This window comes from Struthio camelus, chromosome 4 (genome assembly GCF_040807025.1).
Source record: "Struthio camelus isolate bStrCam1 chromosome 4, bStrCam1.hap1, whole genome shotgun sequence".
In the NCBI taxonomy this organism is placed as follows: Eukaryota; Metazoa; Chordata; class Aves; order Struthioniformes; family Struthionidae; genus Struthio; species Struthio camelus.
Genome location: NC_090945.1, coordinates 84047331 through 84066695, shown reverse-complemented (window position 1 = coordinate 84066695; position 19365 = coordinate 84047331). Strand labels below are relative to the sequence as shown.

The following is a 19365-nucleotide window of genomic DNA, read 5'->3' as shown; positions in this document are numbered from 1 at the left end:
GAGCCGCTCAGCACCTCGTCTTATCGGTTCAGTCACCCGTCGCATTCATGTGACTTCCCCAAGTTGGTTATCATGTCACGCTGCCGCAAAGGGAAGAGAAGGGCCCCTCAGGGGAGGGGAGGGGCAGGCCCAAGTAAATAAAACCAAGATCGGTTTTAACACAAGCGGTAGGAGGACAACAGGCCTGAAGATGCCTGAAGAGGAAGGACAGCTCTGCAAAGGGCAAGCAGGCGAGGGGCAGACAGGACCGCGCGGGCAAACAGCGCAAGCGTCCCCACTCGCCCAGCTAGGGAGGCAAACGCCTCGCCGCACGTCTTGTGACGGGCCCGTAAAAATCCCCGCGCAGGCCGCTCGGTCGTGTCCTGGCTGCTTTGCCTCCGCGCAGCCAGAGCAGCCTTTTTCCACCGCGTGTCATGAGCCCTACCCTGATGGCAGCCCGGCCGGGAGGCAGGATTCAAGCAAAGGACGACGGAGCATTTGAATCCCGTCTCTGTCAAGCTCTTCGTCCCCCTAAACGACGAAATTCCTCGGCGGCTGAAGAATAACTAATGCCGCGATTGCAACAAAGCCCCGGCGCTTTGCAGAATAACGGAGAAGGTTTCCGCGCCGCTCCGAAAGACAAGCGACATCCCGGACCGGCTCGGCCGCAGCAAAACACCGCCCTAAACCAAACGTCCCGTTCCTATCGCCTGCCGCGAATCGAGCCCTTGGGCCGGCGCTCGGAGGAGAGGGGATCAAGCCAAAGCACTCACGTTGAACTCTTCCCGGAAGAGTTTGTTGTCGTCCGCCATGCGCCGGTTGATCTCCTCCTCCAGCTTCTCGACGGGTAGAGGCGGGTATTTGCGGTTGGTGCTGGGCGACCGGGCGAGCAGCGGCATGCTTTGCGGCTCTGCAAGGGGAGACGCGGGCATGAGCGAAGGCGGGCACGGGGCCCCTGCGCGCCCTAGCTATCCCCGCTCCTCCATTTTTCCCTCCCGCACGAAGATTTGGGGACGGTTTGGTCATACGAAGGTCTTCCAACGCCTCGTAGAAGGTCGAGCGCTGACCGATTGCGCGCTGCCTCAAAGCCACAAAACACGGCAGCGACGGGGACAGGAGCAGGAGCCCAATGTCCTAACGTAGTCATGCACGTTACAGCAGGCTCGCCTAAGACCTCCTCATTGGATTTGTCATTTTTGGGTGTCTTTACCATATGGATTTGCGTGTCGTTGTGTGTATCTAAGAGGTCTGAAAAGGTTTTCATAAAGAAAATACAACGAATTCCCTGCTTTGTCTTCCCTGCTTGGTTGGTTGGTGTCTACAGTGAGCATGAAGATATTCGCAAGATGCTCGAGTTTTATTCAGCTGTCACCTTAATTTGAAGGGTTAGAAGGGTATTTAACTATTTGCCAAGATGGGTTCTCTCAAGTTCCTGTTCATCGGAGTCAAACAGGTATTGTGAAAACTCCAGAGGAATTCTCAGTAGCTAGTTTTTGGAAGTGATCATACATTTTAATACTAACCACTTGAGGGAAAACATTCCGCCACGTGAATGCAAGCTGGGAAGAGCACTTTCTTTTTATAACCGCTTGCCAAAACGATGTAAAAAAGGAGGAAGCCCAGAGCAAGAAACAAATAAAAATGTAGATGAAAAAATATTTCTTTGGCAAAAATGTCGTGCAGGAGAGCGAAATCATTTGTGCTGACCTGGGGGTCCCGAGGGGCTTCATTTCACTGGGCTCAAACTGCTGCAGTGCCAACTCACTGGCACTCCTGAACCTCTACAGTGCTGTTTTCTGGCATAATATTTACATTATTCCCACCACTTACGTTATTCCCACCATTTATATTATTCTCAAAGGGGTTCAAGAACCCCTTTATATACCTTTTAAGAACATAACCAGACAGCATACAAGCTTCGGTCTCCCTTTTACAGACTCCCAGCAAACCACCCCTGCAAACCAGTACTTGACAAGTGTTTTCCCGTTCCTCTTCGAGATGTCCCGTGTTCTCATAAGGTCACATAAAATATGCAACCAGCTCTTACTTTGGCCGCGTGCCCGAAAGGCTGCACACGTGCCACTACCGCATTGGAAACGGGGAAGCCACGGCGTGGTTGGCAGATCACTGCGGGGAGCCCTGCTCTGTCCTGTGAGATTCCCCAGAGGGGAAAAAAATATCCTGGTTTCGACATTTTGAGGCTTTTATGGCACTTTTGTAATTTTTGCAATCTGTTTTAGGAGAACTGCTGATTATGTAAGTAGCTGCCTTTGGCTGACTACCTGCTCTTTTTGAGAGCGACCGTTTTCAAAAAGGAAAAAAAAAAACGCCCCGCGACTAAAGCGTTCGCTGCCCTTTGAAGAACGTCTTCATTGACCTGTTCTGCACACCTTGGAATCCAGCTTATTCATTCCCGAGACTCACAGTGCTTTTGCTCCCCGAGCGGCACCAACGTATAAAGCACAGGCCTCACCTGCGTCATCCGTCCGGCCGTTGGACAAGCGGAAGGAGTTAGAGTGGCTCCCTGCTTGCTTGTGTTTCTTGAACCTATCGAAGAAAAGAAAGTGCAGAAAGTTAGGAGTTACCTATCGATTCAGCCAGGGCAGCTCCTGGATGACAAGTGCCCACTCAGGTCTATGCTCTATAGCGTGCTTTTTCTCCATTTACTTCCTGACTTTTTTTTAACTTCCACACATCCTTGGCAGCATCTGTGGAGCAGCCAAGCTTTCGCCCGCCCCGGACCCTGATTTTTTCCTGTCTTCAAACCTATTTTCCAAGTTGCACAAAGTGCGAGCGAAAGGAGACTATCAGCTGCAAATTCAATGCCGCCGGGGCAGGCAGGCAGGCAGGATTTTCCTCCCCGTTTTCCCGGCTGCAAAGGTGCGACCCAGACCCAGGACCGGCATCCCAACAGGGCGCAGCAGGTAGTTCTGCGGTGAGGAATATCTATTTCATGTTGCAGAAAGATGTCCGAATTTGGCACTAATTGCGTGCCACCGTCTCAGCATGTGTTGCTTCTTGCCGTTTCCGTGTATTTGATCTGAGTGTAACCGCAAGGGTTTTGGAAACTGTAAAAGGAAGACAAATTTGCTCCTGCAGAAAGCAGGTGGTGCCCGTTGGAGGCCAAGTCCAGGCGACTTCGAATGGTGTTTCCCTTTCTCAAGAATGCACGAATCCGCTGTTGCATCCAGGAGTTGTTAAGGCTAACGAGCAAACGGCACTAACGGGAGCTATAAAACCCCAGAGCGCAACTTTTAACCAACCGAGAGTCCGAAGGCTGCAGGCAACGAGGAGGGACGGGAGGGTTTTTACAGCAGGCGCCCCCGGGAGCTTCTGCTGCATAGCCTCATTCAGCAAAGCGCCCAAAACGCGCGTTTAATCCGTCCTTGTTCAGCGAAGCGTTTCTCCGTGGGCTTTTAACCCGAAGCGTCTGCTATACGCGCCCGTCGCCTCAAGTTAAGCCTGTTGCTGAATCGTCGGGGCAGGGAGAGTAAAAACCCTCCCGGCGGGGAGGACTCAAACGCCGCCGCTGCCACCGCAGCACTCTCGAGGCAAAAAATCTCAGCGACTTCACTGCTGCGAAGCCAGGCCCTGAGCCAAGAAACGAAGGGAATTTTTCCACCACTAAGGAAATTGCCTTTTTTTTACTATTATTATCATGATTTAATCACCAGAACAGTTAGCAAATTGAAATGTTTACTGCAGGTGAATAAACGCTCTTTTGTAGCTGAGCAGATTCACGCTCGGGAGCTGGGAATTGAGGATGTAGTTTGGAATTGAGGATGTAGTTTGGAGCAGCCCGGATGTTTGGTTTCTTTAAAAACGGACCTAAAAAAGTACATCACAGATCCAGCGACAGCACCGCCTAATCTTACTAAAAAGCTGCAGCAACATAGCGCCTTGCAGGGAAGGTCTCCAAGCCCCCAGCAGAGCAGGGAGACTTCTTCCCGCAGCCGCCTCCGACACAGGCTGGCCAGCAGCAGCGTTTTAGCGAAGGAATAAGCTCCATTGATTAAATTACCAAAACGGCATTTTCATTATCCTCCTAGGTTCCTTTTTAAAAGGCTGCCTGCATCGGTCTTGCTTAGCTTAGGAAACAGAACAAAAGATTCACGATCGAAAGCGGCCGTTTGCTTATTCCTGTTTGCGCAGTAATTAATTTCTGTCAAATAAGGGAAGTCAGCGCTAAAAGCATGTCTTACCTTAACATGTACAGCACAATAATAATAAATACTATGACTAGAAGGGAGGACAGGGCCACCATTACAGCTATAATCGGAGTCTCATCTGCAAAAGGAAAAGAAAGGGGCGGTTAACAACTGTCTCAAACCAGCCGGTGCCATCCGGCAACAGAGCAAACAGCTTTACAATTTCTCACTTTGAAAGAGTAAAATTCAATCCTGCACGAGAGATATCACTTGTTGTAACGATTTTAACGACCTAGCTTTGCAAACAGAATCAAAACCCAAAACTTGCCTAGTCCTGCAAGTCTTTATATCTTTTTTTCATCCATCATGCCCTTGAGTCTGTATGTCGCCCAGCAGCCGAGGGCAGGATGGTTTACTTGCACGCAATCCCTCTTCTTCACCCTCACTTGGAGCTTTAGCGCTACCCACCGCGATCCTTTCCAAAGGCAAGAGCAGCGCGGCAGAGTAAACGTGGGGTTTCCGAGCCAAGCCCTTACCTTTTCTGCCACGCACCTCACGTTTGGGCATTCGAATGCAAAAATAGGGTTATCCGCATTTGCGGAGAGAGGAGCTGAGAGAGGGGACATCGTTTGGTCTTGCAGAAAGGTGACGGCACGGGATAAGTACAAAGAGATAACGTGAGTTTTCACTCATTGCTCTACCCACTAGGAAACATGGCTAAAACAGTGTTTCCAAGCAGGAACCGAAGGAGCCTGCTTGCTCCAAAGTGCTGCTCGACGCCTATCAGAGCAGGAGCTGCGCGCGTGGCCACGGGGCAGAGCCAGCGTGAGTTAGAGGTTTTCCGCCACAGCTCTTAATCCCCCTTTGCTGACCGGCTCGCCGGGCAAAGCCCGGGTGGGAGCAAACTCGCGGGCCCCCAGCAGGTTCCTCCTTCTCCAACAGACGTGGTGAGCCCTGCAAATGCGCCCGCGTGGCTGGGCACAGGTTTGGGAATTAAGGCTAGGGCAGTATCCTGCGTACAAAAACCAGGGGTGAAAAAGGAAGCAGGGGGGAAAGAGGAAGGGCAGGAATTTGGTTAAAATCAGCTCCAGGAAAAGCAAAGACTTCGAACCACGCCGCAGGAGATGGAAGCATTGCAAGGTGCTGCAAGAGCCCCCGTCCCGACGAGTCCCGGCTTGGGTTCCAAAGTTGGCCAAAAGAAGAAGTTTGACCCTCATTTTAAACACGAAAAAATGAAGCTATTGAAGATAACAAGATCAGACACTGGAATGCCAGTTTATTTTGGCTCTTTTTCTAAAAAGGGGGACGTGCCCGGTGTCAGAGACCTCCCGGAGAGCAAAAGGGGCCACGTTCACCTGGAATGACTCCTCGGGCTTCGGCAGGAATCCGTGTTTGCCCAGGGATGGGTTTCTCCCTAAGCTTTTACTCATTAAATTGGCAGCTGGATAACTGAATGCTAGTACCGAGAAAAAAGATTTAAGTGCTTTCTGCACTAAAAACCTGGGTCTGGTTATTTTGATGCGGTTTCGAAGCTACGATTTGGCATGTCCACGTTCTCCGTCCTATTGCTCGAGCTATAAAAATAAGCAGGGTTGGCAAAGAAAAACTCATCCTAGTAAACAGGGCGGCAAGTGCAAAGATTTATTGACAGTACCGAGGCCGCAGTCCTCGGGGCTGGGAGGAAGGAGCAGGAGAGGGACTCCCCTCCAGCCGCTCTCTGTAAGCCCCCGTGCGTCTAGCACCAGCCTAAAGGAACCACTGCTGAGCTAGTCCTACCTCCTCCACGGTTACGGCCGAAGAGTTAATCCAGATCTAAGCCTTTGCATCAAAAACTCAGTCCTGCCTGAAATTTCGGCAACAGCCACATGTTACACGAGGGGTCGGACCGGGGGATGTAACTGTGGTTCTGGTTTGAAAATCTGTGCATCGAACGGCGTTGCGGAAAGAGTATCTGAGGCAAAGCTCGTCTTGCGGCAAAGTCCGCCACTGGTTTGCAGGTCTCTGCCCAAAGCACCAGCAGCTCTGTTTGTGGTGTAAGAGAGACAGGTACCCGCACACGTATGCGCAAACCGCACCGCACGCACTCCCCCGCAACGTCTCCTATCACTTGCAATGGCTCTGCCAAAGCGCCTGTATTACTGACGGCTGTGGGCCAACCCCCTCGACAGCATGAAGGTGAGAAATAAGATGCAGAAGGTTTTCATTAACTTGGAGGAAAAGCGCTTGTCTGCTTCTCTCCTTCACAATAACCCTCAACCAGCAATTCGTCAGCAGGGCTTTTAATTCTGGAATATCATTAATGAGGTTATTCATGTAACTTCCTTGGCAGGCAAACTACCTATCTCTCCTCTTCCCAACACCAGAGATTCAAAATCGTTTCGTGATTCCCTTTCCCGATGTCAGGAGCCATTCGTGCCAAGGGCTCATGACTTCGTGAAGCGGCTTTAGTTTTTGCTCCAAATACTCCTTAAAGAAAGAAAACTCCAGCACAAGCTCAAAGACATTCAGTTCATAGCAGAGCTCATCCCGCACTGATCAGTCCTGCAGAAGTCAACGAATCTGGTCTTAATCTGCTGCAGGTTTCCAGGTCTGGTTAACTTAAAAGGGCTTAGTGGTAAAGCCCCCTTAATCTAGCAGAGTTTCACCTTTCTATGGAAAAGCCATACAAGCGATCTCAGCTTGCTATTGCTATACCTTACGTCTGTTTTCTCAGTGAGCGTTATATTGGTAAGGGGGGATGATTTAAAAAAAAAAGACGTGCGTATGTCAGAAAAACCTACCCGCGAACCAACCCTACACCAAGGGGCAAGAAAAAATCACAACATCCCAGTTTTGCTCCTAGCGCTGCTTCTCGGTACCAGAGAACCAGGATTTCTGACCGATCCCCCAGAATAATCCTCTAAGCCACAGGATATGGAAAATATTAACAGCACCAGCGTTAGAAAGTCAGATTTTTGCCATTTTTGTTGTTGCTGTGCTCTCGGGACAACGGATTAACAGCGCCAGAGAGAGCACTAAATAACCTACAAGCTGTGCCAGACCTGCGGGGATGATGCAGAGCATTTCTGCAAGCGTTTAAGCATTTTCAAAAATGAATTCTCGCGCCTGTGTCCCTTTTGTTTCCACTACGCCAATGTCCAGTCTCAGACACATTGATAACAAATATTGCAGCGCTTTGGTCTTTGCATTTATACCATCCACACCAGCAGGAGAGCACGAGTTAAGCACACCAAAGCGCGTCTAACTGGATCATCATGTAGTTTATGAAGCTGAAATACTGATCGGAATAATGATGAAATGCACCCAGAGAGCTTGTTTCTAGCTATACCTCTGGTCTCATTAATTCCTGTACGGCTAAAGCAACGTGTAATTGCCAATATGCTTTTAGCGATCTCAATTCCCTGAACGAAGTCATCCAATCGGAGATGGAAAAAACGAGGGTAAAAACTATTACAGAAATGGATTTTTATGACAGCTTGCCAACTGAATTGAGGAGAATAATAATTACTCACATCATCCGCAGAACAACTCTCCCGATCAAACAGAGCCAGGCGATATCAGTAAGGCCAATTCATCAGCCAAAATAGAAGGAAATTTCTTGAACAGCTTCTTGCAAATTGTGCCTCCAACTTTAAGGAAAGCTAATGCTGATATTTTTGAAGCGTTGAGCAGCAGCTTCTCATATCCAGTAGGACAGGTACCGGTTGGGGCTGAATTTATTTATTTTTCAACACAAAAGCCTAGCACTTATTCGGAGATCAGTATGTCAACAGCTCTTCTAAAGGGCTTGATACGTTTCGTAATAGTAATTTTTGAGTTGTGTCATCAAGGGGAGCTACCTCATAGCAGAATATTTCTGAAAATGTCTAAATAAAGAGCAGTGAAATATAAGATTCTTACCTCTTCTGTCAGAGTTACCTGCATAAAAAATAAAAAGAAACTCTCTTAGCAACAAAGAAATACACATTTGAATAAGTAAGGAAAGATCACAGATTGAGGCAGTAACAAATCCAGTAATCTTCTTGCAAGTCTTCCTTGTCAAATGAGAGCTACTACAGCATGAGATTAAAATGACCTTCAGCGTTCACTTATTAGTAGAGAAAAAAGGAGCAAAAGGACATTTCCAGCTTTCCTGCTTATGAAGAAAAGCCTGAAAACAACTTATTTTGCCTTTTGGTTTGCGAGCCAGTGGGGAAAACAAGAAACACGTATTTTCTCCTTTTCCCTCCTCAAATTTGAAGATTTACCTTCAAATTCACACGTCGTGCCTGAGCGTGTGGAATTGGCAACGCGCAAGCAGATTCGTTCCCTAAGGGAAAAGCCGGGCAGAGACCTTTGAGGGCTGCTGTAAAAAAGGCCAATTTTAAAAATAAAGGTTACGATACACTGTTAAGGAACTCGGTTAACGGCATACGCAAAAAATAAACGTACCTTAAGAAATTACCTTAAGAAATTCTTAAGGAAAACAAGCCTCTACAGCCAAAGAGGGCACTGAAGCCGAGCCATAAACATCTATAAACACACTGCTCTTAATGACATAATCCATTTAAGCCTATCATAAGCAAGCCACTGGTGTAATTCATTAGCAGTTTAATATTAAGAGATAATAGGTGTGCATTAAAGAGTGATTGAGCCAAGAGTGCAATTAAAAGCAGTTGGGCAGGAGGGCAGGGACTACGAGTGTCCAAGAGAAGCCTCTACCTGCCTTTTTGGCTGTTTCATCTTGGGGAAAACAGAGCAAACCTGTGAACGAAGCCTTCTCCCTTCCGGCCACCCGTGCTGTTCTAACCACTTGTAATAGTTTTGGCCGCAGAGTTTAAGGCAGCTTCGCTACGAGGCGGTGTCGCCTCATTTCCGCTTCTTGACATTTGAGTTTGGAAGGAATACCTTGTTCACCGGGTCTGCCCCGCGGCACGGCAGGGCAGAGCATCCCTCCCAACGCCTCCATACGCGCGGGAAACGGGGGCGCGGGGGGCTGAAGGGCCAGTCTCAAGGCTCCAGAGCAGGTCGGCGGCAGAGCCGGGAGCGGACTGTGGCTCTCCCCACCTGATGCCACAGGCACGGGCCCGCCATGCCCTCGTTTTGCATGTGCAGGACCGTGGCGTGGGGTGGTGGACAAGGTCTTTAAGCGGAGAGAAGCAGGAACTGCCTGTAGACACCATAATTCACCGAGGATCTCCTGCCCCATTCCTTCCCTTGAGCTACGCCTCCTTTGAGCCATCTCATATAGGAGACCGCTTAACTGCTCAATGACTGATATCCGCCTCTCCCATGGAGATTAAATCAAAAGGGTGGCCCCAGTGCTAATTTTTGCTCCTTGGTAATTTAGCTCAAAGGAAGGAAGGATCAGGTCAGTCGTCTGTCCTGAGGCCTGGTATGAAGTGAGAAGCATCAGCAATGCCCGACTTGCCACAGTGGGCACCACTGGAGTTAAGAATAAACAGTAACCCGAGTCATAAAAATCACAGCCAAGACATGAAAAATATAAATTCGGCCCCTTGATAGTAGACATCATATTGCAAAATCCAAATCTTAGCAGCACTTACTTAGGTTTTTGCCTTCATTTGTCCCATTAAAGGGTCATTCTCAGCTAAACTTGCACTGTACTTAGGATTAGTTCGGATTCCTTTGTTCTGCATAAAAGCTCTGAGGAACTGTGTTTGCAAGTAAGCTGGATGATTTCTGTGTTGGCAGGATGCTAAAAAAGGCGGGCTCTGAACTCCCTCCAGCCACATCCCTTCCCATACCAATAGGAAAGACAGCTTCCCTGCTGCTTTCCCCGGCGGCAGTTTCCAAAGACGCCTAAAGGAGGAGGGCACCCAGACGCCACAGATTTTAAGAGGGATTTAGGTACCCAACACCCATTTTCTCTTCAGAAGCTAATCCGTAAGGGATTAGTTAGACTCTTGACTTCTCCCTGCATTAACTCTTCCATATTACCTGATTTTTTGATCCGTCCTGTCTCACCACCAAGTTAACAACCCTGGTTCTTCACTAAACCCTGCGCCCTCACGGCTTTCACTCCAGGCTCCAGCGGGTGCTGGTATGCAACGTTTCCAGCTCAAGAGGCAGGCAGCATTGAAGCTGGGTCCCAAATGATGCAGCAAGGGGCAAAGTAGGGCTGAAGAGTCACTGATCAGCTAAGATTTCCAATCAGCTCAGCCTCTTTATGCCTGATCTATGCTCCTAACCTACACTGAACAGCCAAACTCTACATTCGTGGGGGACGTTTCCATAAAGTGCCAAGGCAGAAGTGATAGCAGGATGATAACACAGAGGATTCTGCTTTGGCCAGGTCTTTGAAAGATTAAATCAGGCCAAGGAAAGGGGAAAAGACTGACAACGTAAGCATTATAGGACGTGCTGGCAAATGCAGCATTTGCACATCCACGCATTAGTTCAGCATGAGCTAGTGCCACGGAAAGTCAGACCGGATGCACCCATGCTCTGTTCCCAAAACCACAAGGGCACCGTAAAATTCTCAGTGATGCTGCAGGAGCTGCAGGCTCGGCTTTGGACTTCGCCCTGCACCACGCTGGCTGCATTCACCTTCCCGAATAAACCCTGCCACATGGGACACAGAACTGCAGCCTCATCCTTCATCCTCTGCTTGGCTAATTTTGGACAATTAGATAGCTCATCAGCACTCCCCAGGGGCCAGATCCCACCCCTCGCTGGCCCCCTCTAACCAAGGTTTCAGGTCTCTTGGGATAGGGACCTTTTTGTGTATGAGCGTCAAAAAGCGTGGCTGTAGCCCACGGTTGCTACCAAAATACAAATAAAAGGCCTGTGTAGCAACACTGTGGAAAATCAAAGTTCTGCAGCTGAGCACAATCCCAGGGAGATTTATTACCACTGCTTTGACAGACCCATTAAGGCTCAACTTTTTGGCCAGCACCTGGGAGCTGTGCAGCCCTAGCCCTATTTTACACTCAGAAAACCACAGAAAGAGCTGAAATCCCTCTGTGATGAAAGTGGAACGAGATCCTAGGACTTCTCGTACCCTAGCACGTTGGCGCCAAACTACTGCTTCCAGGGGGCCGTTGTGCTGTTGTTTTCCTGTTTAAACTAAAAAGCCCAGACCTTCAGTAGGATAAATCTGTTTTGATCTAGTCCCTTCAGTGAGTTATACTATTTTAGATCATCTTGGAATTTGCCCTAAAGAGTCTTTTTTCCTTTTATTCTCAGGAAACAAGAGAAGGGAAAAGAAACAAGAGGTAAGGAAATCTGGAGAGGAAGAAGTGAAAAAAACCACCCACCATTGTGGGAAGCGGAAGAGGTCTCTTGAGTTGTCACCGTCACACTGAAATTCCTCTCTGTCGACTCCTCTTCTGTGCCTGGCAGAGCGGCGTTGGGGACAGACGGTGTCGCGCTGGGGAGAGCAGAGGTGGCCGGAGGCGCGGGCAGGGTTGCCCCGAGGGTGGAGGTGTTGAGACCGACCACGGTGGTGGTAGGGGAAGGCCTGGTCGCTGCCGTTGTAGGCAGCTCCGGCCCCACGGTGGAAACAGTCGCTGGGGAGCTGCCGTTGAGGCTCGGTGCGCTAGTCGGCGTCCTGCTCTCCACGCCTGTTGTCGTTGCTTTGATGGGACTCCTGGGGGAAGTGAGCACAGTCGTGGGCGGCTCTGCAAACAAGGAAATCGCAAGGGGACCTCCGTGAGACGCCCTTCTGTGGCACCGAAGGATTTAGCTGCTGGAGATGCGCGTTACTGTGAGCACACGGATGAAAAGCAGCAGAAAAACAACCAAACAACCCCAAGTCCAAGGCAGAGAATGCATTACACCATACGGTGAGGTGACTCCTATCAAAGAAGATAGCTTAAATACATCTATGAGATCGAGAAAGGTTACAGTCACTGCAAGAGAGGATCAATATTTGCTACAGGAAAAATCTGCAAGTCCCACTTAGGAGCACCTCCAGCCTGCCATGCTCTCTCAGCCACCTGTACAGTGAACTCCAGGGCTGAAGGGCCAAGCCATCCAGCCATCAAGCAGGTGAGCGCTTACTCCCTTGAGCCGAAAGACGGTTTAGAGACAAAGAGAGGAGACAAGGAGCGTATTTTACCTGTCGTAACATTGTTAGCACCTACGCTTATCAGGCCACTTCCAAGCAAAAGGAGAAAGACCCACAAATCCATGTTGACCTGGGGAAGAGAGCAAAGAACAGTTACTGACCACGTGATGCAATGGACCCCAGACTCCTCCAAACCAAGGACCCTGCTGCGCATCTTGTGTGCACGCCACTGGAAGGAAGGACTTACATGTGCAGCAGGGGTCACTGTTCGTATTCAGACCGGAAAGATTTATGCACGCGTTCACACATCCCCAGCAGGAGACGACAATGGACTAGCCAAGGCGAACAGAGCTGAAGCAGGGAGCGAGCGAATTTTGGGTGAGAACAGAAATCCGCATAGAGGAGCAAGCTCGGGAATGCGGCGCTGAAGGTTAAGTACTTGGTTTTAGGGGCAATTAAGAACGCGGGTGCAAATAAGTCTTCTTTGAGAAAACCTAAATGCAATGTGTGGGAAGAGGACGGCAAAGGACCTTCACCCCAAATGCCCAAGAACTGTGAGGCCAGAAGGAGGAGAGGGAGCAAGTGGACTAGCTCTCCTGCTCCTCCTCACCATCTCCAGCGGCACGGCAGCAGGATTTACAGAGCTGCTGCCTATCTGCAGCACACTGCATCCTCTTTATTCACTTTAGAATTTGGTCGGGGTGGATTACGACGTCTTTACAGCTTCTTCTGGATTTCTGGTAGCCTGACAAAAGCAACATTTATGACCTGTTAGCTCTGTGCCTAGAAACAAAAGCTCTGCAGCAGCGAAGTCCGAGCTGTACAACGTGTGCCCGCCAAGCGGCTCAGGACGGGGCGGAGGGACCTCTCGCATGTGCAATGCCCAGCGCATTTGCCCTCGCTCACTAAACGCACAAGAAACATACACCCATGCTATAAATAATAACCTAAAATAATCTGAACGTGCATGGCACACGCTGTACTTCTCCTCTCCGGAAACGTCCTGCAAAATCACACGATGATGACACCAATAAAACTGTTTTCCCGGCAGCGACCCCCAAGCTTTCCCCCCGAACCCTTTCGAACACAAACAGACGGTTCTGATGGTGTTTTTTCCCCTTGTAGATCTCAAAAAGCTCCTAAAAACGTGTTATCTCCTCCCGAAGAGGGACGGATCGAGAAGCACAGGCGAACAGGAGCAAGGTGGGAAATGTCCCACTCTTGGCCGGAGCAGGGTCCAAGCCGTGTACGGCCCCGCTCTTCCCAGGGAAGCGCTTCCCAAGCACTACGAGACACCTCTGTAGGCGCCACCCATCGGTACTTGCTGTCGAGCTATGGAGCTATTTCCTATGTCATGCACTCGTCCTTTCTCCAGCTGCATTTGCAGCATCTCCAGGGAGCAGGTTGCGATATCCCATGTCCGAGTCAACTTGCGACGCTGCCAAGAAAGGGTCTTACTCCCCGATATTCGCTCTCAATCGCCCTCGCTTAAATTCAGCCCACGCTCTTCGTTCTCATCGGGCTCGCTGAAATGAGCTTCAGCCGAGACCCATCCCAAACCCTGGGCAAACGGACAACCCTGAAGTCATGAGCGCCCTGGGAACAGCACCAGAAAGACGAGCTCCTCCCAATCCCACCCAGCTGCAGAGTAGCCTCCCACCAGCACCACCCGCTTTGCATTTTTCCCCCCTCGCCGCTGAAGAAAACCTGGCAAAAACTGAACTTACTCAACGACCGAAAGGTCAAATAAACCGCGACCTGAAAGGAAGCCACGTCGCCGAGATAAGGGCTTTCCCCGGACTCGCTCGGCGGGCAGCCCCGGGCCTGCGGGCGGGAGGGTTGGCTCCGGCGCAGCCCGGCAAACACGTTGTTGAGGTCCCACCTACCCGAGCGCGAGCAGCCCGAGAAGTTTTGCCGACCGTGCCTCATCCGCACGCGGAAACGGCTTGCCCGTGAGGGCCTGTCGGCGGGTTTGGTATCCGCTCGGGTCCCGCAGCGTCGCCCCGTGGTGTGGACCCGCGGGAAAACGGCACTCGGCACGGGTGAGACGCCACGCTTCGTGCTTAGCGTATCCAACGCAACCGTTTTTAACGGCCTGCTCCAGAGCTGGAGACGCTCTTGACCTGGACCGTTGTGGTTTCTGAGATCAAAACCAGCCTCTTGAGAGACAAACGAAGGACGGGGCATGGCTGGAGCGCCGCGAGGAGCCCTCGGCGCAAGCGTGACTTGCCTTCGCACCCTCGTCCCGTGCCTCCTGCCAGACTCCTGCATCCCGCTTTGACTAAAGATCGTTTAACAAATGCTACGGTTCGCACCGGCAAGCCCACATGCCTTTATTTGGGAATAAAGCCCAACTTCTTCGGGCGCAAGCTGTCACCGCCAACACGGTAGAAAGCTAAAGGGGAAAGCTCACTCTTCGGCAACCGCCAGCGGAGGAAGGCCGCCGCTACGTTTTAACGAAGGTTTGCCTACCAAGGCTCGCGGCAGGCGGCGAGAGCCCCTTCCCCGCCGGTCCTGTCGTCGGGGATCTCCACGTCAAGACGAGAGCCCAGCTCGCACCAAGAACGGCCCGGCGCCGTCCCCGCCGGGAAGCTCCCTGCCACCGGGGGCAGACGAGAGGGGCGGCCGGTTGGCTTGGACTCGGGGGGGGGTTATACCCCATCGCCAAACTTCTGCTCCGCTCCCGGGGCTTTTGGCCGCCTCCCTCGACGTATTTCCGCTCGGTATCCCGAAGGCGGTCGGCCGCCGGCGACCAACCATCCGGCTCCGGCAGCTCGTTCTTGGGCTTGGCAGCTCGCGGCCGGGTTTCGCGTCGAGCTTTGCGACCGGCCTTTGCGAGCAGGCCACGGCTCCGAGCGTGGAAAGGGTCCCGCCGCCGCTGCCTTCCCCCTTGGCTCCCTCCCTCCCGGCCGATTCGGAAACGGGGAGGAAATACTTGTAATGTTATCAACATAAACACAGCTCTTGGCCGGCTCCGACATCCTGTTGCGCTCGGTCGAAAAACACCCTGACGTCACGTGGCCGGAGCTGCCAAGGAGAAAGGAGCCGGCCGCGGGCGGCCGAGCCGTCCCCCCCTCCCGCGGCCCTTCCCCGGGGCAGGTGCCCAGCTTTGCAGAGAGGCTTTTAAGCCTTGTTTTAAAACACAGTCGTCTTCAACTGCTGCCAGCGGTTTGGAGGAAAAGGCTAACGCATGCGTCCGAGGGGCGTGCAAGGTCCGTCCCGCTCCCTCCGCTAGGGCGCTACGAGGTTTCCTACGGGAAAGTCCCGCGTTACGCTTTAAAAGCTGTGTTTGCTTTAAAAGTTATGTTTTAAAAGCAGCAGATCCCGTCAAGATGATTGAGGCTTGGGGAAGGGAAAAAAAAAAACAAAACAAAACCCCGCACGTTGAAGTCTGTGCAAAGTTACCGATGGCTTTAAAACCGGGAGCGGTGCATCCTGCTGCGAGGGGAAATTCGGCTGCGGGAGCACGCGGCCGGGCAAAGGATTTGATTCAGCGCTGCAGAAATCACCCACGGCCTACGCGGACCCCCACAACCCCGCCGGCAGGGCTTCACCCCCGCGCCTCGGACCCGCGCGGCCTTCCTGTGCGCGGGATTTCTGCAAAAGGAGGCAACGTCGACGCGCGAGGCGGGCGCAGGGCGCTCTCAGGGCGATGCTAAAACGCGCCGGTCCCCCCCTCCCCGACTCCCTCGCGAGAAAGAAGCCAACCGCTCGCTTTCCTTCTTTTTTTTCGCAAGAGGAGAGGGCAAAAATAAAGAGTTTTTACCAGTTAGCTCATCAAGCGGGACCAGATAACGGCAAGGGCTAGCCTACGGAAAGGAGAAAAAAAAAAAAAACACCTTTTTTGGGCCGGCGGCCGGCCACGGGAGCGGCTCAGACCGCGTCCCCGCCGGTGACCTTCTCTTTTCCCTCGGCCTGATTTCGGATAGGAGGTTAAAAAAAAAAAAAAAGGACGGGGACGAGCCCCAGCGGCGCCAGCTCTGAACCCGAGCAAGGCACGACGCGCCGGGAGGAGACCCAAAATCCCGCGGGCTTTTGCGGCAAGCCGCTGCATTTCTTTCTTCTTGAGCGCCCGCGCAAGAAGGAGCAGGGAGCTCCGAATCCCCCCGGGGCCGTGGCGTTCAGGCAGGGGAAAAGCGTTTCGGTGCCTTAGCGCCAAGTGACTAATTCCCCCGCGCGCGTCCCCGAAGCTCTTGGACGCGTCACCCGCCGGCTCCGCGCTCCCCCCCCCGGGCAGCAGAAAAAACGAATCACAGCCACAGCTTCGCCGTTTATCCGGTGCGAGGAGGGGAAACGCACGGCCCTCGTGCATTTATGAGCCGGACGGGGGCCATCTCGCCGCGCGTGCAAGGAAGGCATCGGACCCCAATTCCGCCCGGGGGGGGGCCAAAAAGCACCCCGCGTATTTGCAAGGACCTTTGAGACCTCAGATAAGAGTAACTCGCTGTGCTGCAAGCTTTTGGGGGGGCCAAACCTGCTGGGCTTTGGGAACGGGCTGGGCTATCATATCGTCTACCCTACAGAAGATGAAGCGGGAAAGCCCTGCACCGAGCGGTCCGGGCTGCGGGGCTCCCGCGAGAAGCTCCCACCAGGCAGCGTGCCGTCGGCTCGCGGTGCGAAATCCCCGTTCCCCCAGGCCGCAACAGCCCTTTGGCGCGTGTGGGAGAGCCCGCAGCTCCCAGGAGCCAAAAACGAGCAGGCGTGAAGCTATCCCGAGGCCACGAACCCGTGCTAGACTCCTCCAAGGGATCTCGACGCGTTTCCAGACCGATGAGAAAGCCTCTTAGAGGAGTCCTGAGATGAGGGAGTTATTACCTCCTTTAGGAGGGAGGGAAACTGAACTGCAGAAGGTGAGTTTTTAAGCAAAAAAAACCCCAAAATCGCCCCTGAACACGGGTGCTAAAGTAATTCAAATACGAAATAATTCAGGCTTTTAAGGAGAAGCAGCAGCACAAACTGTGGGCACCTTGCTCCGTAACTGCGATCTTGCACAACCTCCGTTTTCCCCGTTGCCTGACTTTTAGGAAAGAAACCTCTCTGAATACAACACAACCTAGAGACCCAAAACGCTAAAAGCAAAAAGCCGGAAGCCAGGCGACGCAGCCGCTGCGGCCGGCGGCGTTTCGGAGAGGGAGGCGCTGGAGGGGCTCCAGTCCTCTCCTGCAGCTCCCCGGCGCCGCGGCACAACGCAACGCCGCTACCAGCTCCTCGGAGGTCGAATTAACAAACGTCTTTGATTGTTCTCTTTTTTCCTCTTTTTTGCTCCCTAAGCACGGGTGACAGCAGCGAGCATCCCCCTAACGAGCCGTTCCTGGGAGGAGCTGGTGCCGAGCAGCAAAGCCAACCGTGAGCGGTGCTGGGCGATCCGGCAGGAGAAGGCAGGAGGAAGGATGGTCCCGTAGCTGCAGGCGGCGAGTTTGCACCAAACGTTTTCCTGGGCTTTCAGGGAAAGGGATTTCTCCGTTTCTGTGTGCCCAGGTAAGGGCACTGCAGGTGATGTGCAAGGGTGTAACGGCTAAACAAAAAAAAAAATCTGGAAGATAGCAGGTGAATGCATCAGCGATGCAAAACGTTGATTAGGGAAGGGGATAAATTGTGGACGAAATGGGATTAAATACGGCTTTTTGGAGCCGTAGCGGCGGAGGATAACGAAGGAGAATTTCCTCGAGGACGCAGGGAAGGAGCAATCACAGCGGGAAGAGGAGGATCAAGACGGAAGTCACAAACCCGAGAAAAGGCGAAATTTTGAGCAAACGACGACGGTGAACCACTACGCTCGGGCATTTGGAAAAGCAATTTAAAAAAAGGTCACATCCTAAGGAAAATACCTATTTTAAATATTACCTGTTCAGGTTTCTCCCTCTTTGTTCCTGGGATTACTTACAACGTATGCAAAGAAAACGTTAGTCTCCGCAATATATGAGCTGCAATTTTCAAAAAGCGCCAGCGGCTTTGGGTTTAGGAGTCGTGATGGCGCGTGGCCGCCGACTGCAAAACCACAGAATCGGGGGCTGCCGATTGAGACACGCATCAGCTCTCGTGAGGCTCCATACTAATGACGTTACGATTGCAAACACAGGGGGGAGAAACAAAAAAAAATGCCAGAAAGCACCACGTTGGGCACCGCCGGCGCGGGATGACCCGGGGCACTGCCGCTGCAAAAGTCACTTTTTGAGAAGCAGTATTTTCTTTTCTTTTTAAGCCATTCTGGAGTAACACCCTGCAGAGTCTTTGCAGAGCCTGCCTGCTTGCTTTTTTTTTTTTCCTGCCTTATTTATCTTTTTTAACATGTGATGGAACACAATTGCTTCTCATTGCATAAATTTGTATTTATTCAACAAAAAGTGTTGGTCAAGACTAACACAGAAATGAAGACAGCCCCGTGGAAAGGTGCTGGCAGTGGTGAGCGGAGATCTACCTTTAGCTTGCAGGTTGTCCCTTGAGCTAAGCTATATTTATACAGATAAAGAAACCAAAAGCGCAAATTTTGCCGCTGCCTGTGAGGGTCCATAAACTACTTAGGAAAATAAAGACTGCCTGAATGCTTAGAAAAAGCAGTACCATTTTCAAGAAAGTTCAGGCAAAGAAAATAACCCGTTCAAGTGCTGCAATACGAAGCCCCGTAGCTGCCGGATGGGAGTAGCTATGCGGGCAGCTGAGCACGCCAACCTAAAAGCATTGACTTTAGTTATGTCATTTTAGCTCTCCCAAACGCCGGGCTGCAGACAAGCCCTGAGCAGCCGTCGGGAATTTCAGAGATACTAATTTATTTCTCGGTATACTGGCACTTACGGCTTCAACTCGCAAGCTCAGAAGGAGAACACGAGTTGAAAACATCTTCCCGTCTTAACGTTTCCTTTAACTGCCTGAAGCGTTTTGAGACGCAGCTTACGCTGAAGACTTCAAGCTGAAAACTCTGACCTGGAGCAGTTGCACTGCCAGATGCAAACGTTTGAACGTGACCTACAAATCGGTTACTGGGACATGGTCAAAGGTCAAAGGCAAACGGCCTGACGGATATTTCTAGGGCTGCAAAGCCAGAGGGATAGTGCCTTAAAAAGTCATTTCATCAAAATACCCTAATTTTCCCATTTTCATTGGAGGGCAAACCTGCTGAGAGCTGTGGGACTCTCCCGGCCACCTCGCTGGGCTCAGAGGGAGATGTGCTCCCGGCAGCCTGGCATTGCCCAAAGTGAGAAACACCAAATAGCCAGCTATGGATGACCT

The 19365-nt window shown here is 51.6% G+C and overlaps 1 protein-coding gene across 16 annotated transcripts in view; it reads right to left on the bottom strand.

Annotated features, from left to right (window-relative positions):
* The window catches only part of PTPRA (protein tyrosine phosphatase receptor type A), a 130054-nt gene that overhangs the window by 16682 nt on the left and 94007 nt on the right, over positions 1 to 19365 (bottom strand). For all 16 annotated transcript variants that reach the window (XM_068943770.1, XM_068943779.1, XM_068943769.1 and 13 more), the window contains 6 exons: positions 12190 to 12268; positions 11387 to 11749; positions 8028 to 8045; positions 4182 to 4266; positions 2453 to 2526; positions 753 to 889 (listed from right to left, as the gene is read on the bottom strand). In XM_068943770.1, the coding sequence (XP_068799871.1) occupies positions 753 to 889; positions 2453 to 2526; positions 4182 to 4266; positions 8028 to 8045; positions 11387 to 11749; positions 12190 to 12268 (756 nt within the window). The remainder of the gene's footprint in view (positions 1 to 752; positions 890 to 2452; positions 2527 to 4181; positions 4267 to 8027; positions 8046 to 11386; positions 11750 to 12189; positions 12269 to 19365) is intronic.